Source organism: Vulpes lagopus, chromosome X (genome assembly GCF_018345385.1).
Source record: "Vulpes lagopus strain Blue_001 chromosome X, ASM1834538v1, whole genome shotgun sequence".
Taxonomy (NCBI): Eukaryota; Metazoa; Chordata; class Mammalia; order Carnivora; family Canidae; genus Vulpes; species Vulpes lagopus.
The window spans coordinates 87,878,796-87,899,523 of NC_054848.1; the positions used below are offsets into that span (position 1 = coordinate 87,878,796).

The window sequence follows — 20,728 nt, forward strand, 5'->3', positions numbered from 1 at the left end:
GTTATTAATATTTGTTCAAAGTTTTCTTTACCTTAAGGAAAGAGACATATGAACCAATATGTGCATCTCCTTGTTCAGGAACTGCTACATCTTCTGTGTTGGGGTCAATAAAATCATACCCCTCCTGGTCTAAGTATAGAAAGGTATTTATTAGAAAATATAAATTGTAAACAGTGTGCTTTCATAAGTGTTTAGAACAATAGATTTTCTCAATAAAAGAACTGGTCAAAGATACTGTATTTTTGAAAATGCATTTTTAATAAGGGCAATATACATGAAATACAAATAGGCACCACATGAATTACCTTTCTGAGAATCAGGTTTACTTCCTATTGAGTGACTGTCATTTCTTGATGTCTGCTCTCTATTTGATTCTGAGACTTGAGAGTGAAGGCTGATTGTGTCATCATCTGATGGCTGAAAGGAGTAAATACAAAGCACAAATGAGGCATTTGAAACATAGAATAAAATTAAGTTGCTTTGGGTGGCTCAGTGGTTGAGCGTCTGCCTTCGGCTCAGAGCATGATCCGGGGGTCCTGGGATCAAGTCCCACATCAGGTTCCCCATAGGGAGCCTGCTTCTCCCTCCGCCTATGTCTCTGCCTCTCTCTCTCTGTGTCTCTCATGAATAAATAAATATATCTTTTAAAAAACAATAATTAAGTTGCTTTAATTTCACATGGGATATGTAGAATATCTGCTTTATAGCTCCAGTTCTCAAACCAAAAATTAATATGCTAAAATTTACTGTTCTGCTTCTAAAAATGTACATGTCCTTTGTCATCTGAAGTCATAAAATCCAATAATGATCATTTTTTAAGTAAAATTAATCAAGTGTGTGCAAGTGTCTACCTATTTCAAAATAGGTATTTTATTTCTTAAAATAAAATAGATCAACAAAAGAAAAGACTCACTTCTGTTGTAGATAATCGTTTCTCTCCATTATCACTTCCAATTCCAGAGTCAGGGCCATGATTTTTATTTGGATAAAAATCTTCCATACTATGAAAATAGAAATTCTAAGGGCAATTAGGGTTTCCTTCTTAATACATAAATAAATACATAAATAAAATTTCCCTAGATAATACAGAACATATACTCCTGATGTCTAAGATCCTTAAAGACATGAAGGGAAAATATCAGAAATCTTCCTATAAATATTTTACTAATATCCCTCATGTAATATTTTCCATGCATTTACTGTTGTAAAGTGTCAACTGTTGGGGCACCTGGGTGGCTCAGTCAATTAGGCATCAAACTCTTGGTTTCCATTCAGGTTATGATCTCAGCGTTGTGGGATCAAGCCCCAGGTTGGGTACCACACTCAGCACAGAGTCTGCTTAAGATTCTTTTGCCCTCCCTTCCCCTCTCTCTCTGTTCCTTCCCCTCACCAGCTCCTGTGCACATGTGCACTCTCTCTTGCTCTATCTCTAAAAAGTAAATAAATAAAATCTTTAAAGTGTCCATTGTTAACCTATTACTTCTCCTGAGAGATTCAAAAAAGCAGAGAGTCCTGCTAGAAAATAACCCTTATGAAAGAACTTTCTATTTTTCTGGTTTAACAAATTTCATCATAGAACATTGAAAAATTTTTTAACTTCAATTCAGTTTCTTCATTAGCTCTAAGAATATGCTTTAGCTTTATAAATAACACCCATATGAAAATTAAGGAAAAATGCAAAAAAAAAGTGTGCAAAGCATTAAATAAGTAATTGTTTTAGTATGAGGATAGAGCTGTCCTTACAAATTTCTGAATTACCCACCAGTATGCCACCCAGGTTGCAAAATATTTTTCACTTTAATTTCCAAATTTACATATATGCAAATTTGCATTGCTCTATACAGACCAATTTTTATGTGCCAGGAATTATGCTAAGTGCTTTAAAGATGATAACTCAAACAAGCCTTATGAAAATTCTAGCAGGTTGGTAGTATTTTCTGATTTTGCAGATGAGGAAACAGGCCAGAACAGATTGAACAAGTTACCCAATGACATGCAACTTGCAAATGGCAGTTTAAATTTGATCCCAAATTATCTAATACTAAAGTCCCTGATCTTAATCACCATGCTATATTTCTTTCTTAAATACTTATTTGTATGCTTTTCATGAGTGTATCAATAAACTTAGGTAAGCAATTACAAGTAAGTGGCAGACACTATGCTGAATGATTGAAATGAAATGAGATGAATTAAAAAATGTTTGGCTTCAAAACCTTCCAGCCAGAGGGAAAATATGTTTATATATTTTGAAAACTATGAGAAAGGTAAATACAAGGTACTATGAGAAAAGAGAAATCAATTAATTCTTGGTAAGGTTAGGAAAGGCCTCAGCCAAAAAACTGGCATTTGAGCTTAGTCATGAAGGATGAAGAGAGGCAATACTTGCTAGCATTTATTGGGTGTCTACACTGTATTAGCTACTGTGCCAGGTACTCATCATATTTTCTTTATAATCCTTACATTCTGCAATTTACACATTATTTCTTTCTAAAAATTAGGATAATAAAGCTTAGAAAAGTTAACTTCCTGGGGGGAAAATGTAAATTTACTAATTATCATTTCTTGAACTAGTTGCCAAGTACTTATTTAATTCTCACAACAAGCTTATGAAATGGGTATTACTAACATTTTAAATAAACAGGCTCAGAGAGATTAAATAGCTTACACAGGCTACAGAGGAATTAAGAGGTTAAACCATGATTAGAAGCAAAATCCATCTGACACCACTGCACAGTATTATACACGTGGACTCTACTAAAATATATGTGTATTTGTAATAGTTGACAATGATAGTAATAAGCTAATTGTTGAAGAATTGTTTGGGTAAGGCACTATGTTAACTACTCTACATACATTATTTAATCTAATCCTGACAGCATCTGTATAATTATTTTCCTTTTATATATAAGAAAACTAAGGACTAGAGATGTTACGACACAAGGACATAAAGTTATCAAGAGTCGGAGAAGGGCTTCATGAGCATATATGTCTGACTCCAAAAGCTGATATACTTAACTACAATAATGCTTATCTATGTAGAATTAAGAGTTTAAAAAATAGTCAAGGCATGGAAGGTTATTATTCTAGGTAGTAAGAACCACAGAGTCAAAGGCATGAGTGTAAAAGTAGAAAGTGCATACAAGAATTTTCCACATAGTTCAATACAGGCTGTGAGTAAGAAATTGCACACCTAAGAGTCACCTCATTAAGTAAACTCTATTAACCTGCACTATCCTGTATAGTAGCCACTAGCCATTATATGGCTATTGAGCACTTGAAATGTGGGTAGTCTAAATTGAAATGTGCTATAAATGAAAAATGCACACCAGATTTAAATGATGTAATATAAAGAAAAAGAACATGAAATATCTTACTAACATTTTCACATGAAATACATGTTGAAATTATATTTTAGATATACTGGGTAAAGTAACATTATTAAAATTAATTTCACCTGTTTCATTTTTAATTTTTTTAATGGATTACAAGAAAATGCAAAACTATGTATGTAGCTCATATTACATTTCTATTGGACATCATTGCTAGAGACCATCTCCAAATATATCTCAATTCTGTCCACTCCTTTTCCTTTTTTTCTTTTTATTTTTCTTTTTATTTTTTTTCACTCCTTTTTAATTCTACTGCAATCACCCTATTCAAGACCTTTTGATCTCTTGGAAGTACTTCAACAACCTAACTAGTCCCTGTGATTCTGCTTTTATTTCCAATCTATTCTCCTTAGAAGAGCCAAAATAGCTTTTCTTTTTTTTTAACATAAATCAGATCATGCTACCCCCTGCTTGTAACTGTCCACTGACTTCCCACTGAACTGTAAGTAAAATTCAAACTCCTTATCACAGCCTTCAAAGCACCCACATGACTTGAGCCCTGGCTACTTCTCCAAAATCAACTTGTACATCTGTACCCTTCAGCCTCTCTGCTCCAATCATGCTAGCCTTTCAGTTTCATTAACACACCAAGTTTCTTCCTAACTTAAGGCCTTATCACATGTCATTCTTTTTGTTTGGAATGCTCTTCCTCCTGGTCTTTACACAGGTAGCTTTTCTCCTTTCAGGTCTTGACTTAAAACCTCACCTTCTCAAAGTGACATTTCCTGACCACACTCCTGAAATATGTTCTTCATAGTACTTGCCACAGTTTGAAATGGCATGCGTGTATGTGTATTCTATTTCTTTCCTTTGTTTGCTATCTCCTCCACTATACTGTAGACTCCATGAGGGCCAACACCAAGGTATGTATCATTCAACAAAACATACCCTGAATCTGACAACATGAATTCAACTGATACTTGGGGTTTTTTTCAACTGATATTTGTAAAATAAATAAATGACTAGTATAATGTATGCCATTACTAAAGTAAATTCATTTTTAAATAAATATAAAGCAAACTGATAGAGATTAAAGTATGAATAAGGTGTAATTTTTATAGAATTGTTTGGACTATTATCATCCATAATATGAAACAAAATAATCCTTAGGAATTGAATATAATGTTTACATACTTAATTCTACTTAGGCAACAGAAATATTCAAGAAAATGCCCCATTTGGGCATTCAAGAATGATACTTAAAATACTGCCATTTCAATCAGTCTAAACTTCACAAATAAAATGACAAACGTTTAACATTTCAGGCAAGAATGTAGTCTCCCAGGGTGGCTCAATGGTTTAGCGCCACCTTCAGCCCAGGGCCTGATCCTGGAGACCTGGGATCGAGTCCTATGTCAGGCTACCTGCATGGAGCCTACTTCTCCCTCTGCCTGTGTCTCTGCCTCTCTCTGTGTCTCTCATGAATAAATAAATAAAATCTTTTAAACAAAAAAAAGAATATAGTCTCCCTTTCTGTAGTCTTACCCCATTCCAAATTATTTTCCATACTACTGGATGGAATTGTTTTCACAAAATCTTTCAGACCAACCTACATCCCAAAAGGATGAATTAAAAAGATAATCAAATCTACATTTCAAAATCTCATGAGGAGAAAAAGACCAATATCATACAGAATATCAATGATAAATCATCTCTGATCCAGACATAAAGAATAAAGTATATGAAGAAAAGAAGAAAGGTACCTCAAAATGTCTTGTTCTTCCACTAACCAGTTCAAAGTCAAATTCTACTACTTATTACAATGCTGGTTAGTACAAGAGTGATTATAGTAGTAAGTTAACAGTTGTCAAGTGCTGAGAAATTAGTGTTTCTGTTCTGTAATATCAAACATTTACATTTTACTACTAAAATATTAGTAATAGTATTCTGAGAAAATCCCAAATTTATTCTAGTATCACAGAGGTTCCTTCTATGATGGTGATATTCACTTCAGTCAATTATTGATTTTAACACTGGGCCAATCAACCTAAGTATATTCAGTACTCTCAAGATGAATAAATATCTTTTACATATGGAGAAGACACCAATCATGAAATGAGTCTATAATAATATTACATTACCTGTCTGTGAGAGGCTGGGATGGCATTCTTTTACTCAGTGATGGAAGATCCAGAGAATCTGGCTTCTTATCCATTCTGCAACATGCTTGGATATTTAAGTATTTAAATATGTGTACTTTACCCTTTAAACATATCTGTCAATAAATAATTGAGAAAGTAGATTTAATTATGTACGTCCAAATATAGAGGCGCCCGGGGGGCTCAGTGGTTGAGCATCTGCCTATGGCTCAGGTCAGGATCCCAGGGTCCTGGGATCAAGTCCGACATCAGGCTCCCTGCAGGGAGCTTGCTTCTCCATCTGCCTATGTTTCTGCCTCTCTCTGTGTGTCTCTCACAAATAAATAAATAAAACCTTTAAAAAAAAAAAACAGGGCAGATTGGGTGGCTCAGCGGTTTAGCGCCGCCATCAGCCCAGGGTGTGATCCTAGAGACCCGGGATGGAGTCCCACGTCAGGCTCTGTGCATGGAGCCTGCTTCTCCCTCTGCCTGTGTCTCTGCCTCTCTCTCTCTCTCTCATGAATAAATAAGTAAGATCTTTAAAAAAAAATTTTAAATAAAAAACACAAAAATAAATGTCACCTAGCTATTTATATATTTTAATAATCTTAAATTATGCTAAGACATCACAATCATAATAGGTACTTTACATATTTTAATAATTTGTACTGCTTACATTTTATGAAAACATCTGACAATGATACCAACTAAAATTCTATTGCTTTCTATTCTTACTAGAAAAAAGTTATTTTTTCTGTATATCACTAAAGTTTTCTCGTTAAAAGTACAAAATACAAACTACTAAATATATAAAATCAACAATTCATGAAAGTTGTTTTTATTAGGAAAAAATGAAAAGAAATATATTCATTGCAGTGATGAGAACAGAAAAAAAAATAACCATGTAATTCTTTAAATTCTTTAAATTCTTATCAGAACCACTAAATTGTTTGGCCTAAACACTGGAAGAAAGGTAAAATCTAAAGAATGTAAATATAGGAAAAATGAATTTGTTGAAAGGTGCATTAGTAGGCCAATTAGAATAAACTAAATTTTTAAATGGCCAATTCAACTAAGATAATATTGTGAAAAGTTATTTTCATCGGAGATGAAGAAAAAGAATAATAAGGGATAAAATACTATGTGAAAGAAAGTATTCTATATAAAAAAGACAATGAACAGTAAGAAAACACTAAGTCAGTTTTACAAATGTTAACTTCAGTCACCGTAAGTAATATCAAATAAGTATTTCTGAAAAACTATAATCAAGGGGCACCTGGCTGGCTCAGTTGGAAGAACATACAACTCTTGATTTTGTGAGGTCAAGAGTTCAAGCCCCACCCTCGGTGTAGTACTTTAAAGAAAAAAGTTAAGAAAACTATAATCAATAATGTTTTATGGGCCCACATAACCTATAAATATATGCAAAAATAATCAACAAAGAAAACAGTAAGAAACAAAAGAGTAAGAAAAGTACATTTAAAGTAATTATCATCCCTGGGATAAAGGAAGAATGTTTCTTAGATAACAGATACCAAATCTGACCTGACCACTGAAAAATTTCATTTCAAAGGAAAAACTGGGCAGCCCAGGTGTCTCAGTGGTTTGGCACTGCCTTCGGCCCAGGGTGTGATCCTGGAGACCTGGGATCGAGTCCCATGTCGGGCTTCCTGCTTGGAGCCCGCTTCTCCAACTCTGTGTCTCTGCCTCTCTCTCTCTCTCTCTCTCTCTCTCTCTCTCTCATGAATAAATAAATAAAATCTTAAAAAAAAAAAAAGGAAAAACTGCTGAGCTATTAGAATACAAATACATTACCAATTAAAACATCATCTGGATAAACCAAAACCTAATTATCTTTCATTACCAAATTAAATACTGGTGAATTATTTTGTTTCATAAATTTTTTAAAAGATTTTATTGATTGATTGATTGATTTATCTGAGAAAGAGAGCATGAGCAGGGAGAGGGTCCAAGGGAGAGGGACAAGCAGACTCCTCGCTGAGCAAGGAGCTCTATACAGAGCTCAATCCCAGGACCCTGAGATCATGACCTGAGCTGAAGTCACATGCTTAACCGACTGAGCCACCCAGGCACCACCTTTCATAAATTTTTTTTTAAAGATTCTATCTATTTATTCATGAGAGACAGACAGAGAGAGAGAGAGAGAGAGAGGCAGAGACACAGGCAGAGAGAGAAGCAGGCCCCATGCAGGGAGCCTGATGTGGGACTAGATCCCGGGACTCCAAGATCACGCCCTGGGCCGAAGGCAGGCGCTAAACCGCTGAGCCACCCAGGGATCCCCCATAAATTTTTTATTGTAGTAATTCGTGTACATAGTTTTAAAATCAAAGAGAATTATAAAACTGATAACAAAACATTAAACCCCCATTCCACTCCTTTCAGTCTCTAAAACCTAGTCCCCACATATCAACTCTTAGTTGGTTTTCTGCTATTTATTTTTATATTTATCAGTAACATGGTTCTACTATTTTATTTTCTACTTATAGATCTTATTTATTGAGGTTTTCCTATGGAAAACAAGGACTTAGATTTCTTACACTACCACTACCCACCACTATCAAATATCATCAACACCACCATACCTAACTCACCACACTCACCTTACTTCCTCCTTCTTCAGAAGCATAGCATACTGGTTAGACCATGGACTCGAGTCAGACTGCCTAGGTTTGAAACCAGCTATACCTCATGCTAGCTATGTGGCACTGAATAAATTCCTTAAATTCTATGTCTTTGCCTCCTCATATATAAAATGAGGTATAATGACAATACCTGTTCTATAGGGTTACTACAAGAATTAAATAAATTAATGCATGTAAAGTACCTGGAACACAGTAGGCACTAGGTATATCTCTGCTATTTTATAACTATATCACAATTTCTCATTAAATCAAAATCTAGTATTTACAGTATTATGAGCAAGAAAACATTCTGCTGAGTCCAGGAACAATAGACATCTGGCCACTGACACAAGGTAGAGAATCTGAGAGAATCTACCTACATATTCTACTACTGAAAAAAACCCAGGCTTCTGCTAAGGCAAGTGAGGGCCTATCACTTAGCTGCAAAGCTAAGGATAAGAATCTGAGAGTGTAAGTCTTAGTCCTGTGGTGTCCAATACAGTGGCCACTAGTCACATAAAGCTATTTAACTTTAATCAAAATTTTAATTAATCAAAATAAGATTACATTTAAATTTGGGTTCTTTAGTCGAGCCAACCATAATTCAACTACTCAATAGCCACAAGTGGCAAGCAGCAAGAAAAAGGCAACCCTTCTGCTGGATGGATGCAAACCATGATCCAGGGACCATAGCTTGGAAGTAGATTAGGGATTGGCATTTCACTGCCATGTGCCTCCTTGGCCAGATTCTCTCATGCCAGTGTAAGTAAAGACCCTAGTTTCTGCTATTTCATCCATCCTCCATTTTCCAAAATTCTGTTGCCATCTCTCCTCTACTACCCTCTTCTCTCTCATTCTTTGGCTTTATGGGTTTATATCTTAGTATGATCCTTTACTATCATTTCAGTAGATTCCATGTGGATTTAATCCTCCAACTAAAAGGCTGAATCATTACTTTTCCACTCGTATCTTGTACTTTCCGTTAGGATTCCATCTATCAGTGCTAAGAATCTGTTCCAATCAATCATACAACAAATGTCAAGTAGATACATACTTGAGTAGGAGAGATGCAAAAAGACTCCACAGTCTATGTTTTTAAAAGAACACTGACAAACAGAATTACAGATATGGGTTTTCTAAATCCTCTTCTCTAGAAGCTAAGCTAAAATTCCTACCAAAGTGCAAAAGTTACTTCTCAGAAAAACTCCTTTAGACAATAAAGCCTCAACAACAAAGTGACTCCTAATTCTGATGTTTTTTGATTTATCAATTTGATGTATAATTATGAATAAAAATAGAAGAAATAAGTATCATATTTTTATTACAAACCTGTGCTGGTGGTACTTGCAATGGATTGTTATCCAAAATCATTACTTGTAAATGATGCAGCTTCCTGTAACAAACTGGGATTTCGGTCACTTTATTACAAGAGAAATCCAACTTGACTAAGGGAAGATCTCCTAATTCTGTTTAGAAATGAAAAATAATTAAGTTAAATTTGACACAGTTCCTCTCTTATTCATTTCAGTAAAAATAATGAGCATCTTACCATCTGGCAACACATGAAGATTATTTCTTCTTATATTTAGCTCTCTAAGTGAATGTAATTTTCCCATTTGTTGGGGAAGGACTTGAATCTCATTGCAGCTAATATCCTAAGGAAAATAAGAAAATTATAACAAACTGAGAAATACAGACCTATTTCCATTTTAAAATTAAAGCACACAGCTAATAGCTGTTACCTATTACCTACAGTGCAAAGTTACCTCAAATATTGTTTCTCTAAAAATGGATTATCTGGCAGATTTCTATTTATATTACATCATGAAGTCAATCTAGCACAGTTAACAAATGTTTCTGTGCAACATTGTGAAGTTATAATTTAGTACTACATGATTCAGCCTTTTGGAAATCTCAACTGAAGACCGTTCTCACCAACCAAAACCAGAAATAAGGATAATCCAGGTACTCTTCATTCAGAGGTAAAATAAAAAACAACTATCAATCACTATGATAATCTGTCAATTACAGTAGTTTTGAGTTACTCTGTTGGGCAGAAACTGAGAGTCAAGGATTTACAGACTTGAGCTAGAGAATCAAAGACTATGTATGGACCTCTTTCTCAAAGGGATACAAAATATGAGGAGTTACAATCTCAAAATTCTGTGGTTCACATCATAACCCAATGACTTTCTAGCACCGAATCTGAAATATCTCAAGGTTAAATGAAAATCCACGTCCTGATTCAAAGGTAAATGACACCAGTTTTCCGTAATAAGAAACAGCTTAATTGTGCTCTCCTCTTCCTTCCCTTGAAGAATAATCGGCAACAAGATCTCATAGGGCAGTCATTCCAGACACATTGCAAATGAAATTCACATTCGACTGCAACTGCCCTTAATTTCCAACTTTCACTGGAAATGATATTAGTTAGCGTGGAGGGAGAAGAGTGGCACATACATTCAGTTTTACCAAAAATAAAAAAAGCAGGAGGGTAAATTCAAAAGAATATTAAAGCCGTGTAGGGAAAATCCAATACAACTAAGATGATAAGAAAATGTATCCTACATACTTCTTTCAAATTGTATCTAAGGCATCTTCATTCAGTGACAAACACTTATCATCAAATACCAATTATTTGCTAGGCCCAGTTTTAGGTGCTGGGGACACACCAAGAAATAAAGCCAACCAAAATTCCTACCCTCACAGCTCTTTGTGGAGCTTATATTCTAGCAAAGAGAGTAGATTATATAATATGACAAGTGCTGCCATTATTATATATTATATAACATGATAAGTGCTGTGAATAAGAAAAACAGCAAGATAAAGGAAAATGGCAGTCTAATAGCAATGAGGAGGGATATTAGCAATTTAGATTGCCTCACAGAGGGGTGCCTCGGTGGTTTGGTAGGTTAAGCATCTGCTCTGATTGGCTAGGATCCTGATCTTGGGAGTCCTGGGATCAAGCCCTATGTTGGGCTCCCTGCCGGGTGACTGTTTCTCCCTCTCCCTCTGCCCCTTCCCTGCTTGTGCTTTTTTCCTCATTCTCTCTCTCTCTCAAATAAATAAAATCTTTTTTTAAAAAAATTTTTTAAAGATTGCCTCATGGAGAAGCTGATGTTTGAGCAGTATTAACAGAGCCATGCCAATATTTAAGAAAGGAACATAAGGAACAATAACTGTAAAAAGACTCTTAGGCAAAACATGCCTGACATGAACTAAAGAACAGCAAGAAATCCAGTGTAACTAGAAGGAAGTGGGCAAGGAAGGAGACTAAACTGGGGAGAGGGGTACAACTTAGGCTTTTACTCGGAGAGATCTGAACAGGAACCAGAAACTTTTTAAGACTTTATTTAATTATTCATGAGAGACACGGAGAGAGAGGCAGAGACATAGGCAGAGGGAGAAGAAGGCTCCCTGCCAGGAGCCCAATGCAGGACTGGATGCTGGAACTCCAGGATCATGCCCTGAGCCGAAGGCAAACGCCCAACCGCTCAGCAACCCAGGTGTCCAGGAACCAAAAACTTTTAAACAGAGATATGACATGATCTGATTTATGTTTTGACAGGATCACCTTAACTGCCATGTTGAGAATAGACTATTATCCAAATGAAAGATAATAAAATTTGGGGAAAATGGCCTTTAAATTACTACTACTGCAAGGTACCTGGGTGACTTAGTCAGTAAAGCCTGCCTTAGGCTCAGGTCATGATCCTGGGGTCCTGAGATGGAGCCCCACATCAGGCTTCTCCTGCTCTCCCTCTCCTTCTGCCTGCTGCTACCCCCTGTTGCGCTCTCTCTCTCTGTCAAATGAATAAATAAAATCTTTTAAAAAATTAAAACGACCTCTTCCTATAAAAAAGTTTCTATGGGGGGATCCCTGGGTGGCCCAGCGGTTTGGCACCTGCCTTTGGCCCAGGGCGCAATCCTGGAGACCCGGGATTGAATCCCACGTCGGGCTCCCGGTGCATGGAGCCTGCTTCTCCCTCTGCCTGTGTCTCTGCCTCTCTCTCTCTCTCTCTCTCTCTCTCTGTGACTATCATAAATAAATAAAAATTTAAAAAAAAAAAAAGTTTCTATGGGCAGCCCGGGTGGCTCAGAGGTTTAGAGCCGCCATCAGCCCAGGGTGTGATCCTGGAGACCCGGGATAGAGTCCCACGTGGGGCTCCCTGCATGGAGCCTGCTTCTCCCTCTGCCTGTTGTCTCTGCCTCTGTGTGTGTGTGTGTCTCTTGTGAATAAATAAATAAAATCTTAAAAAAAAAAAGTTTCTAATACTGGAGATTTCCATACAAAAAATTCATAGAAATTTGATAGCTGCCCAGAAGAAATAAACCCAAGCACAAAAAAACTGGCCTACTCACCAATGGATACTCTACAAAATACTCTACTGGATATTGGAACCTAAGTATATTTCCTAGGTTTCTAATGACAGAATTTCACTGTAGTTGGCTACCACATTCTTGTGGAAGACTGTCAACAGGTAATACCCATAAATTCCTTATGTGCTTTACAACGGTCAATTAGCCATCCTAATGCTATCTATCCACTGTTACTTATTTCAAAAATTTAAATAAAAGCACAATAATTTTATAGTGCCTAGTGAAATATGGTATTTAATAGTTTAAAAACATTCTATGTAGCTAAAAATACTAGAATAAATCTAAAAGTCCTAAATATTTTTTAAATTTTATTTAAAAACTATCTCTTGTAATGCAATTTAGAACACAGGGCCAAAAACTGAATGAAATAAAAGAAAAAGAACTTTTACAGCCATAGAATAAAGTGTAACAGTGTCCAAGTCAAAGAAGATATCGGTCCCCTTTTATTATGAATTTGTTAAATCACCTCCAGAATCTTCTGTTCATTTGTAAATATAATGTTAAAAAGGACTTTAATAAAAAGAAACATTTTCAGGATAGAAATAGCTAAAAATATGTGGAAAGGGAGGAGATTGGGGGATGGGGTGACTGGGTGATGGATACTAAGGAGGGCACGGTGATGGGATGAGCACTGGGTGTTATACTATATGTTGGCAAATTGGATTTAAATAAAATAAAAATAAATAAACAAAAAGCTAAAAATAAAAAGTAACAAAGAATAGAAATACAGAAAATATAGAAAGGAATAAAAGTAACAATTATGTTTAAGCTACAGAAAAACAGACCTTAGAGTTTGGTAAAATGGAGAGTAAATATATAACAGATTACAAATATCTGAAGGGAAGAAAAGTTGTCATTATCTATACTTTTTCACATGGCAGTCCCAGGACCAATAGATAAAAGTGATAGGGGCATGTATTTTTGTTCAAAATAATAAAGATAACAGAGCTTTGCAAAAGAGTAAGGTATGCCTCAGTGACACACACAAAGAGATTTATCCACCACTGAAGCTATATAACTAGATGTGTCAGGGATCCTGTATTAGCAAGTGGCTAAAATCCTATGATTCTAAAACAGTGTAAGACTAAGTTCAAGGTAGTCTCCTTGTATTGTAATTGCACATGCATTAATGAATAAAAGAAGTAAAAAGATGACATTCCTGAAATTTCTGTTCATTACATCCTATTTGCACATTAATTTGCCACTATAAATAATCATGGATAAATTCCCAAGAAAACTTTTGGCCTTCCACACGTAATAAAGTCATACTTAAGAATACATTACTCAAGATAAAACAAAAAATAAAGAGCAAGGCACATTGTAGGACATGGAAGTGCTGGGAAGAAAGAAATGTCTTCTGCCTTCCAAGTCCTTCAAGCTGGACTAAGAATCAAATTAACATGAAACAAATTAACAAGAGAAAATCACATTTAGATTCATAAATATGGAGAATCCATATAAACATGAAATTCCAAAGACAGGCAGCAAGAGGCCTATGTGACATCCAAAGCTAAGCAGAGAGGTAGGAGTCTGGAGACACAAAGGGGAGGAAGACCATCATTAGCAGGACAGTGAGAGATGTTTGGAAAACAAAGTGCTCCTTGATTCAAGTAAGTGCCTTAGGTGAAGATGAATCTCTTTTAATAGGCTCTTCTTTCCAATGTAAATTTAGGATGTTGAGGGGGAGGTAAAGAGATTTTCTTAAACCAATTTTTTTATTACTTTCAACTCAAAATAATCATGCCAAAGTAACCCACCTTGAGACCACCTGCCCTTAGCCCCCTACAGAAGTAACAGAAAAATGAGAAAATAGGTCAATACTTTAAGGATATACCTATGTTCCCCTCAAAGTTCAATGTCCTTTAATACCTAAAATGTTCTGTTCAAGGTAATTAAATCATTCCTATATTTCCACAGCCAATTGTATATAATGACCTCTCCATCTCGGTCCCAAAAGTGTTATAAAATCACATGGGAATATAGGATAAGCAGAGTTATTTTGTTCATTCTATTGTTTGCAGGCATTGTACTCTCTTCCTCTTATCCCCTTTCTCCAAGGCTTTCATAGTAGCCATGTAAAACCTTTTAAAAAAAGGTATCTTTTCCTAGTCTACGAACTTTACTGTCCCCAAAATGAACAGATAAATGCTTATTGGTTTGAAAAGCATTTCTTAAGACATATAAACAAACCTTCTGACTTCACTAGGACTAAGGACCAACCAGGTTTTTATTGTGGCTGTGAGCTAAAATTAGACATAAGCAACAGTATCTGAAATTTTACTAAGGTGAACATAAGCATATACCAAATTATTCTTTTAAAAAAATTATACTGAAATTTCATAAAGAACAATCGTCCAAAATATAAAGGTTATGTGTTATGTACATTATATATCATACACAGTCAATGCAACTATTTTACTCACCAATTCCATTAAATCTTTTAACTTCCCAATTTCTTCTGGGATGGACACTAGTTTATTATTACTGACGACCAAAACTTTAAGGGGAAGATCAAATAGGTATTTTGGCAAAGTTGATAAAAGATTTCGACTGAAAAGAATAAGAAAGTCTCATTACGGGATAAGTCTGAAATCTCTCACGTTATGTTGAAAAAGAACAAATCACCTCAAAAGTAAATAAAAAGCTTTCATCAAATTATGATTATCATTTAATGAGTGCTTACTTTGTATCACACTAAAATCCTTAAATGCACTATGTCATTTAATACTCACATTAACCCATGAGACAGGTAGTACTATTTATCTCCATTACATGAATTAGAAAACAAAGGTTAAAACTGGCTAAGTGACTTGCCCAGTCACAAAAGATCGTAAAGCCTGTGTTGTTACCTATGATATTGTCTTACATATCATCAGTTTTCAAAACCCAGAATCATTCTTCTCAACTAGAAAATGCCAGAACCTTGTTCTCTAGTATTATTTCACTGCACTCAATACTTCCATGCCTCTAACAAAGGACAGGTTCCATGGATAAGTTTGCATGCACTAAATTCAAATTTATGAAAGAATTAATAGAATTACATCTTCAAAAACATGTAGTAACCCTAACCCATTCCCTTTTCTTATGGGTTTACAGCAGAACAGCCCACTAACACCTTCATCTCAGTTCAAAGTTGATAAAACACTCCTATCTCTGTGGATAAACTTAAATATAACAACAATTAACATTTATTGAGTGCTTACTGTGTGTCAGGCCATGTTCAGAGTACCTCACATGAATTAACTTCACTAACGTCATAACAACTGACTGGGAAAATAGAGCATCTCATGCTGCCCATTTTACAGAGAAAGAATCAGTCAAAAAGATATTAAGCAAACTGCTCAAAGTCACATAGCTGGTAAGAGACACAGGATTCAGGGACGCCTGGTGGCTCAGAAGTTGATGGTCTATCTTCAGCTCAGGGCATGATCCCAGGGTCCCAGGAACGAGACTCACATCAGGCTCCCCACAGGAAGCCTGCTTCTCCCTCTGCCTATGTCTCTGCCTCTCTATCTGTGTGTCTCTCATGGAGAGAGAGAGAGAGAGAGAGAATGCCAGGATTCAAATCTGGGCAATATGGCTCTGGGGTAACCTCAACCTACTGAGGATCAAATTTATATACCAATTTAGACTGATCCAAATGATCCCCGCTGTAGACACAATGTTTGTGTCCCCCACAAAATTATAATGCTGGAACCTAATCCCCAATGTGATGATATTTGGAAGTGGGGCCTTTGAGAGATGATTAGGTCATAAGAGAGAAGCCCTCATGAACGGGTTTAGACCCCTTATTTTTAAAAAAAAAAAAAAAACCTTAGAGACCTGCCTTCCTCCCTCTACCAAGTGAGGACAGCTAGAAGATGGCTGCCTACAAACCACCAAATCTTCCAGTGACTTGATCTCGGATTTCTCAGCCGCCAGAAATGTGAAAAATAAGTTTCTGTTATTTATAAGGCACCCAATACATGGTATTCTATCATAGTAGCCCAAACAGACTAAGACAACCCCTCTACCAAAAAATATAAAGTATACCATTACACTTAACATACTGCCAAGTATTCATAAAAATAAGTTATTATTTTTCCTATTTTTCAAAGAGGCATTTATAGACCTGTATCTAGCTAGCATTTTGAGTAACATGCACAGCCACAAAAACCTAGTGTTGCCCCAAGGAAGAACATGAAGACCTTTCAACTCCCGAAGTTATGCCTGCAGAGGACATCCAGAAACACTAGATGGGCTTTATTCATAAGGCACACACTTAAAAAAAAAAAATGCCCCTAGACCAGCAATCATGGCCAGGCTGCTGGAATGTCAAATATGCCAGGGCCTTGTTATAACTCTTGACACTTTTAGGATCAAACAGATTCCTTGGAAAAGGGGCCAGTATGGAGCACACAAGGATCTTCCTGCAGAATTCTACTGAAAAAAGGAGTGTTATGTAGGAAAAGAGAACTGAAAAACCATCTTACAAGTTTCTCAAAATTTTTTCACCAAAATAAAAAACAACGTAAGTGGGAAAAATATGGCACATTCAAACTCTTTCTAATCTCTCTCAGACAAATAAACGTATAAAAATTGGCCTATTTTGAGGGGCACATAGCTAGCTCAGTTAGTAGAGCATGTGACTTTTGATCTGGGGGTTGTGAGTTCAAGTCCACGTTGAGCCTAGAGTTTACTTTTAAAAAAAAAGCCGGTGGGATCCCTGGGTGGCGCAGCGGTTTAGCACCTGCTTTTGGCCCAGGGCGCGATCCTGGAGACCCAGGATCGAATCCCACGTCGGGCTTCCGGTGCATGGAGCCTGCTTCTCCCTCTGCCTGTGTCTCTGCCTCTCTCTCTCTCTCTCTCTCTCTCTGTGACTATCATAAATAAATTTTTAAAAATTTTTTTAAAAATTTAAAAATTAAAAAAATTTTTAAAAAGCTGGGGTAGGGGGGGCACCTGGGTGACTCAGCGGTTTAGAGCCTGCTTTCAGCCCAGGGTGTGATCCTAGAGTCCTGGAGTCCTGGAATCGAGTTCCGCATCAGGCTCCCTGCAAGGAGCCTGCTTCCCGCTCTGCCTATGTCTCTGCCTCTCTCTGTGTGTCTCTCATGAATAAATAAATAAAATATTTTAAAAACAAAATAAAACAAACTGGGACGCCCGGGTGGCTCAGCATTTGGGTGTCTACCTTCGACTCAGGGCATGATCCTGGAGTCCTGGGATTGGGTCCCACATCAGGCTCCCTGCATGGAGCCTACTTCTCCCTCTGCCTGTGTCTCTGCCTCTCTCTCTGTCTCTGTCTCTCATGAATAAATAAATAAAAATCTTTTTAAAAAATGATTCTTTTTTTTAACATTTTTTAAGGACTCTACACCCAATGTGGGGCTCAAACCCACAACCCGGAGATCAAGAATCACACATTCCACCAACTGAGTCAACCAGATGCCCTGAAAATGATTCTAAGTAAGTCACAATTTACCAATTTCCATTCAATGTCAGTCATCTGACAGAACCATCTTTCTCTTATACTTATCAAATGTTGACTCTATTATAAATAGAGAGTAATAGCTAAGAATGAGAGTTCTAATACTGCTTTGATCTGAATCTTGGCTCTACCACTTGATTGTGTGTGTGTGTGTGTGTGTACACACATGCATATGACTTTGGCCATATATATATTTATGCTTCACTGTTTCCTCATTTGTAATTCAAGGTTAATAACAGTACCTCTCTCAGGGCACCTGGGTGGCTCAGTCACCTAAGCATCTGCCTTCAGCTCAGGTCCTGATCCCAGGGTCCTGGGATCTGAGCCATGTATCAAGATCCCTGCTCAGTGGGGAATCTGCTTCTCCTCTCCCTCTGCCCCTCCCCTTGCTCATGCTCACAGGCATGCGCTCTCTCTCTCTCAAATAAATAAAATCTTTAAAACAAAACAACAGTGCCTCTCTCAAAATGCTGTTGTGAAGAGGAGATGAAGTAATATGGATTACTTCATATTTGTAACATTGTCTGGCACGTAGTAAGTAGGCATCTATTTTTTTTAAGATTTTATTTATTCATGAGAGACACAGAGAGAGAGAGAGAGAGAGGCAGAGACACAGGCAGAGGGAGAAGCAGGCTCCATGCAGGGAGCCTGATGTGGAACTCGATCCTGGGTCTCCAGGATCATGCCCTGGGCTGAAGGCGGCCCTAAACCACTGAGCCACCCGGGCTGCCCAGTAAGCATCTATTAAGTATTGACCTCAACTGTCACATCTACTTCTTAACACACCAACACTCCCATCCCAATCTATCCATCCTTAGAGTAGCAAGGAGAACTCACAAGAGTGAACAATATAGCTCAAGTGTTTCTTCATAAAGTTTCACTTTAACCAAGAATGCATATAAATAAATTGGCATTGGGCAGCCCCGGTGGCTTAGTGGTTTAGCGCTGCCTTCAGCCAAGGGTGTGATCCTGAAGACACGATATCAAGTCCCATGTCAGGCTCCCAGCACGGAGCCTGCTTCTCCCTCTGCCTCTCTCTCTCTCTCTCTCTCTCTTTCTGTGTGTGTGTGTCTCTAATAAAATTAAAAATCTTTAAAATAAATAAATTGGCATTGTGGTGCTATGATTTCAGGGAAATATTTCTATTCTAAATAAAGCCTTGCTACTTAAAGTGATAAGGACAAATAAGTACTGGCATTACCAGGGGGCTTCTTAGAAATGCAGACCCCACTGCAGACCTATGTAATCAGATGTTTTAATCCCCATGTGAATCTTCTGCAGATTAAAGGCTGAGATGAGAAGCACTGCTGTCAAGAACAAGACCAAACACCTATAAAGTAATGTGAACATATAACAAATACCCAAATAAGATACTTTTGAGATAAATATAGGTTACATAGCCAAACCAAACACATTCCTTTGTTACTAAAAAGGATTAGAACTATAATAAAAAACAAAATCTACCAAAAAAATTTTTCCTTACCTAATGTTAAGATATGTTAACATCTGCAGGTTTTTAATGGCTTCAGGAATGGTTTTGATGCAATTATGATATAAATTTAATGTCTCAAGAGGTGCAAATAACCAGACATCAGAAGGAATTTCTGTAAAACGATTTCTTGAAAGATCTGAAAAAGAAAAGTAATATTTGAGTGCCAAACATACACCTGCATCTATTATAATCAACAGAACTATTTTCATGTTTGCTGAATCACTTAGAATCTAAGCAACTACTTAAAATATTATAAAATATGGGGCACCTGGCAGGCTTAGTTGGTAGAGCACAGGACTCTTCATCTCAGGATTGTGAGTTCAAGCCCCACATTGGGCACAAAGCTTACATACAAATATACATAAAATATTATAAAACATGGGGGCACCTGGGTGGCTCAGCCGGTTAAGCATCTGACTCTTAACTTTGCCTCATGTCATATTCTCAGGGTCCTGAGATATGGCCAGAATCTGCTTATCCTCCCTCTGCTCCTTCTCCTGCTCTTTCTCTCTCTCTCTCTCTAACAAATAAAATCTTTTATTTTTTTTAAAGATTTTATTTATTTATTCATGAGAGACAGAGAGGGCAGAGACATAGGCAGAGGGAAAAGCAGGCTTCCTGTGGAGAGACTTGATCCCAGGACCCCAGGATCACAACCTGAGCCAAAAGCAGACACTCAACCACTGAGCCACCCAGGTGCCCCCAAATAAAATCTTTTAAAAAATATATATTATAAAATATTATCCACCACAAAGGCAAAATTAATCATATTGAAATATATTCATTTAAAGCCTGTTTATTAAATTGTACTTGATATCTTTAAAATTTATCTTTTAAAACATCAATGAGGAATTCTCTCTAATCTTTTCTAATTTAATCTTTTTTTTCAAAAAATCCTCCCCAGATCCCACATCCCCCACTACCTCTTCCTCCTTCACAGCCAAACTTACATAAATCTACAACACAACTAAATCTCTTACCATGGACTTCTCAACCCACCCTTGGTTTCTATTCACTTTCATGCCCACCAAAGTCACTAACAGCCTCCATGTCGATAACAACTCAGCTACATTGAAACATTTCCCTTCTCTTGGTTTGAAAGACTACACTTATGCATCACTTCTTATCATCTCTCTTGCTACTTCTTAGTCTCTTGCTAGATTTTCCCCTACCTGTATTGTGACTGTCGATGTTCCAAAAAGCTGTGACCAAGTACTCTTTCCTTCTTAAGATATACACTTTAGTGGGTGATTTCATCCAATCCCAGGGCTAAATTATAT

The 20,728-nt window shown here is 36.7% G+C and overlaps 1 protein-coding gene across 4 annotated transcripts in view; it reads right to left on the reverse strand.

Moving 5' to 3' along the window:
* Positions 1-20,728, reverse strand: part of LRCH2 (leucine rich repeats and calponin homology domain containing 2) — a 103,509-nt gene that overhangs the window by 53,305 nt on the left and 29,476 nt on the right. For all 4 annotated transcript variants that reach the window (XR_005985590.1, XM_041740198.1, XM_041740197.1 and 1 more), the window contains exons 2-9: positions 19,440-19,584; positions 14,913-15,039; positions 9,659-9,764; positions 9,439-9,575; positions 5,471-5,604; positions 914-1,001; positions 306-417; positions 32-129 (exon numbers count right to left, since the gene is read on the reverse strand). Coding sequence is in view for 3 of the 4 variants with exons in the window: in XM_041740198.1 (XP_041596132.1) it covers positions 32-129; positions 306-417; positions 914-1,001; positions 5,471-5,604; positions 9,439-9,575; positions 9,659-9,764; positions 14,913-15,039; positions 19,440-19,584 (947 nt within the window). In the remaining variant the exon portion in view is untranslated. The remainder of the gene's footprint in view (positions 1-31; positions 130-305; positions 418-913; positions 1,002-5,470; positions 5,605-9,438; positions 9,576-9,658; positions 9,765-14,912; positions 15,040-19,439; positions 19,585-20,728) is intronic.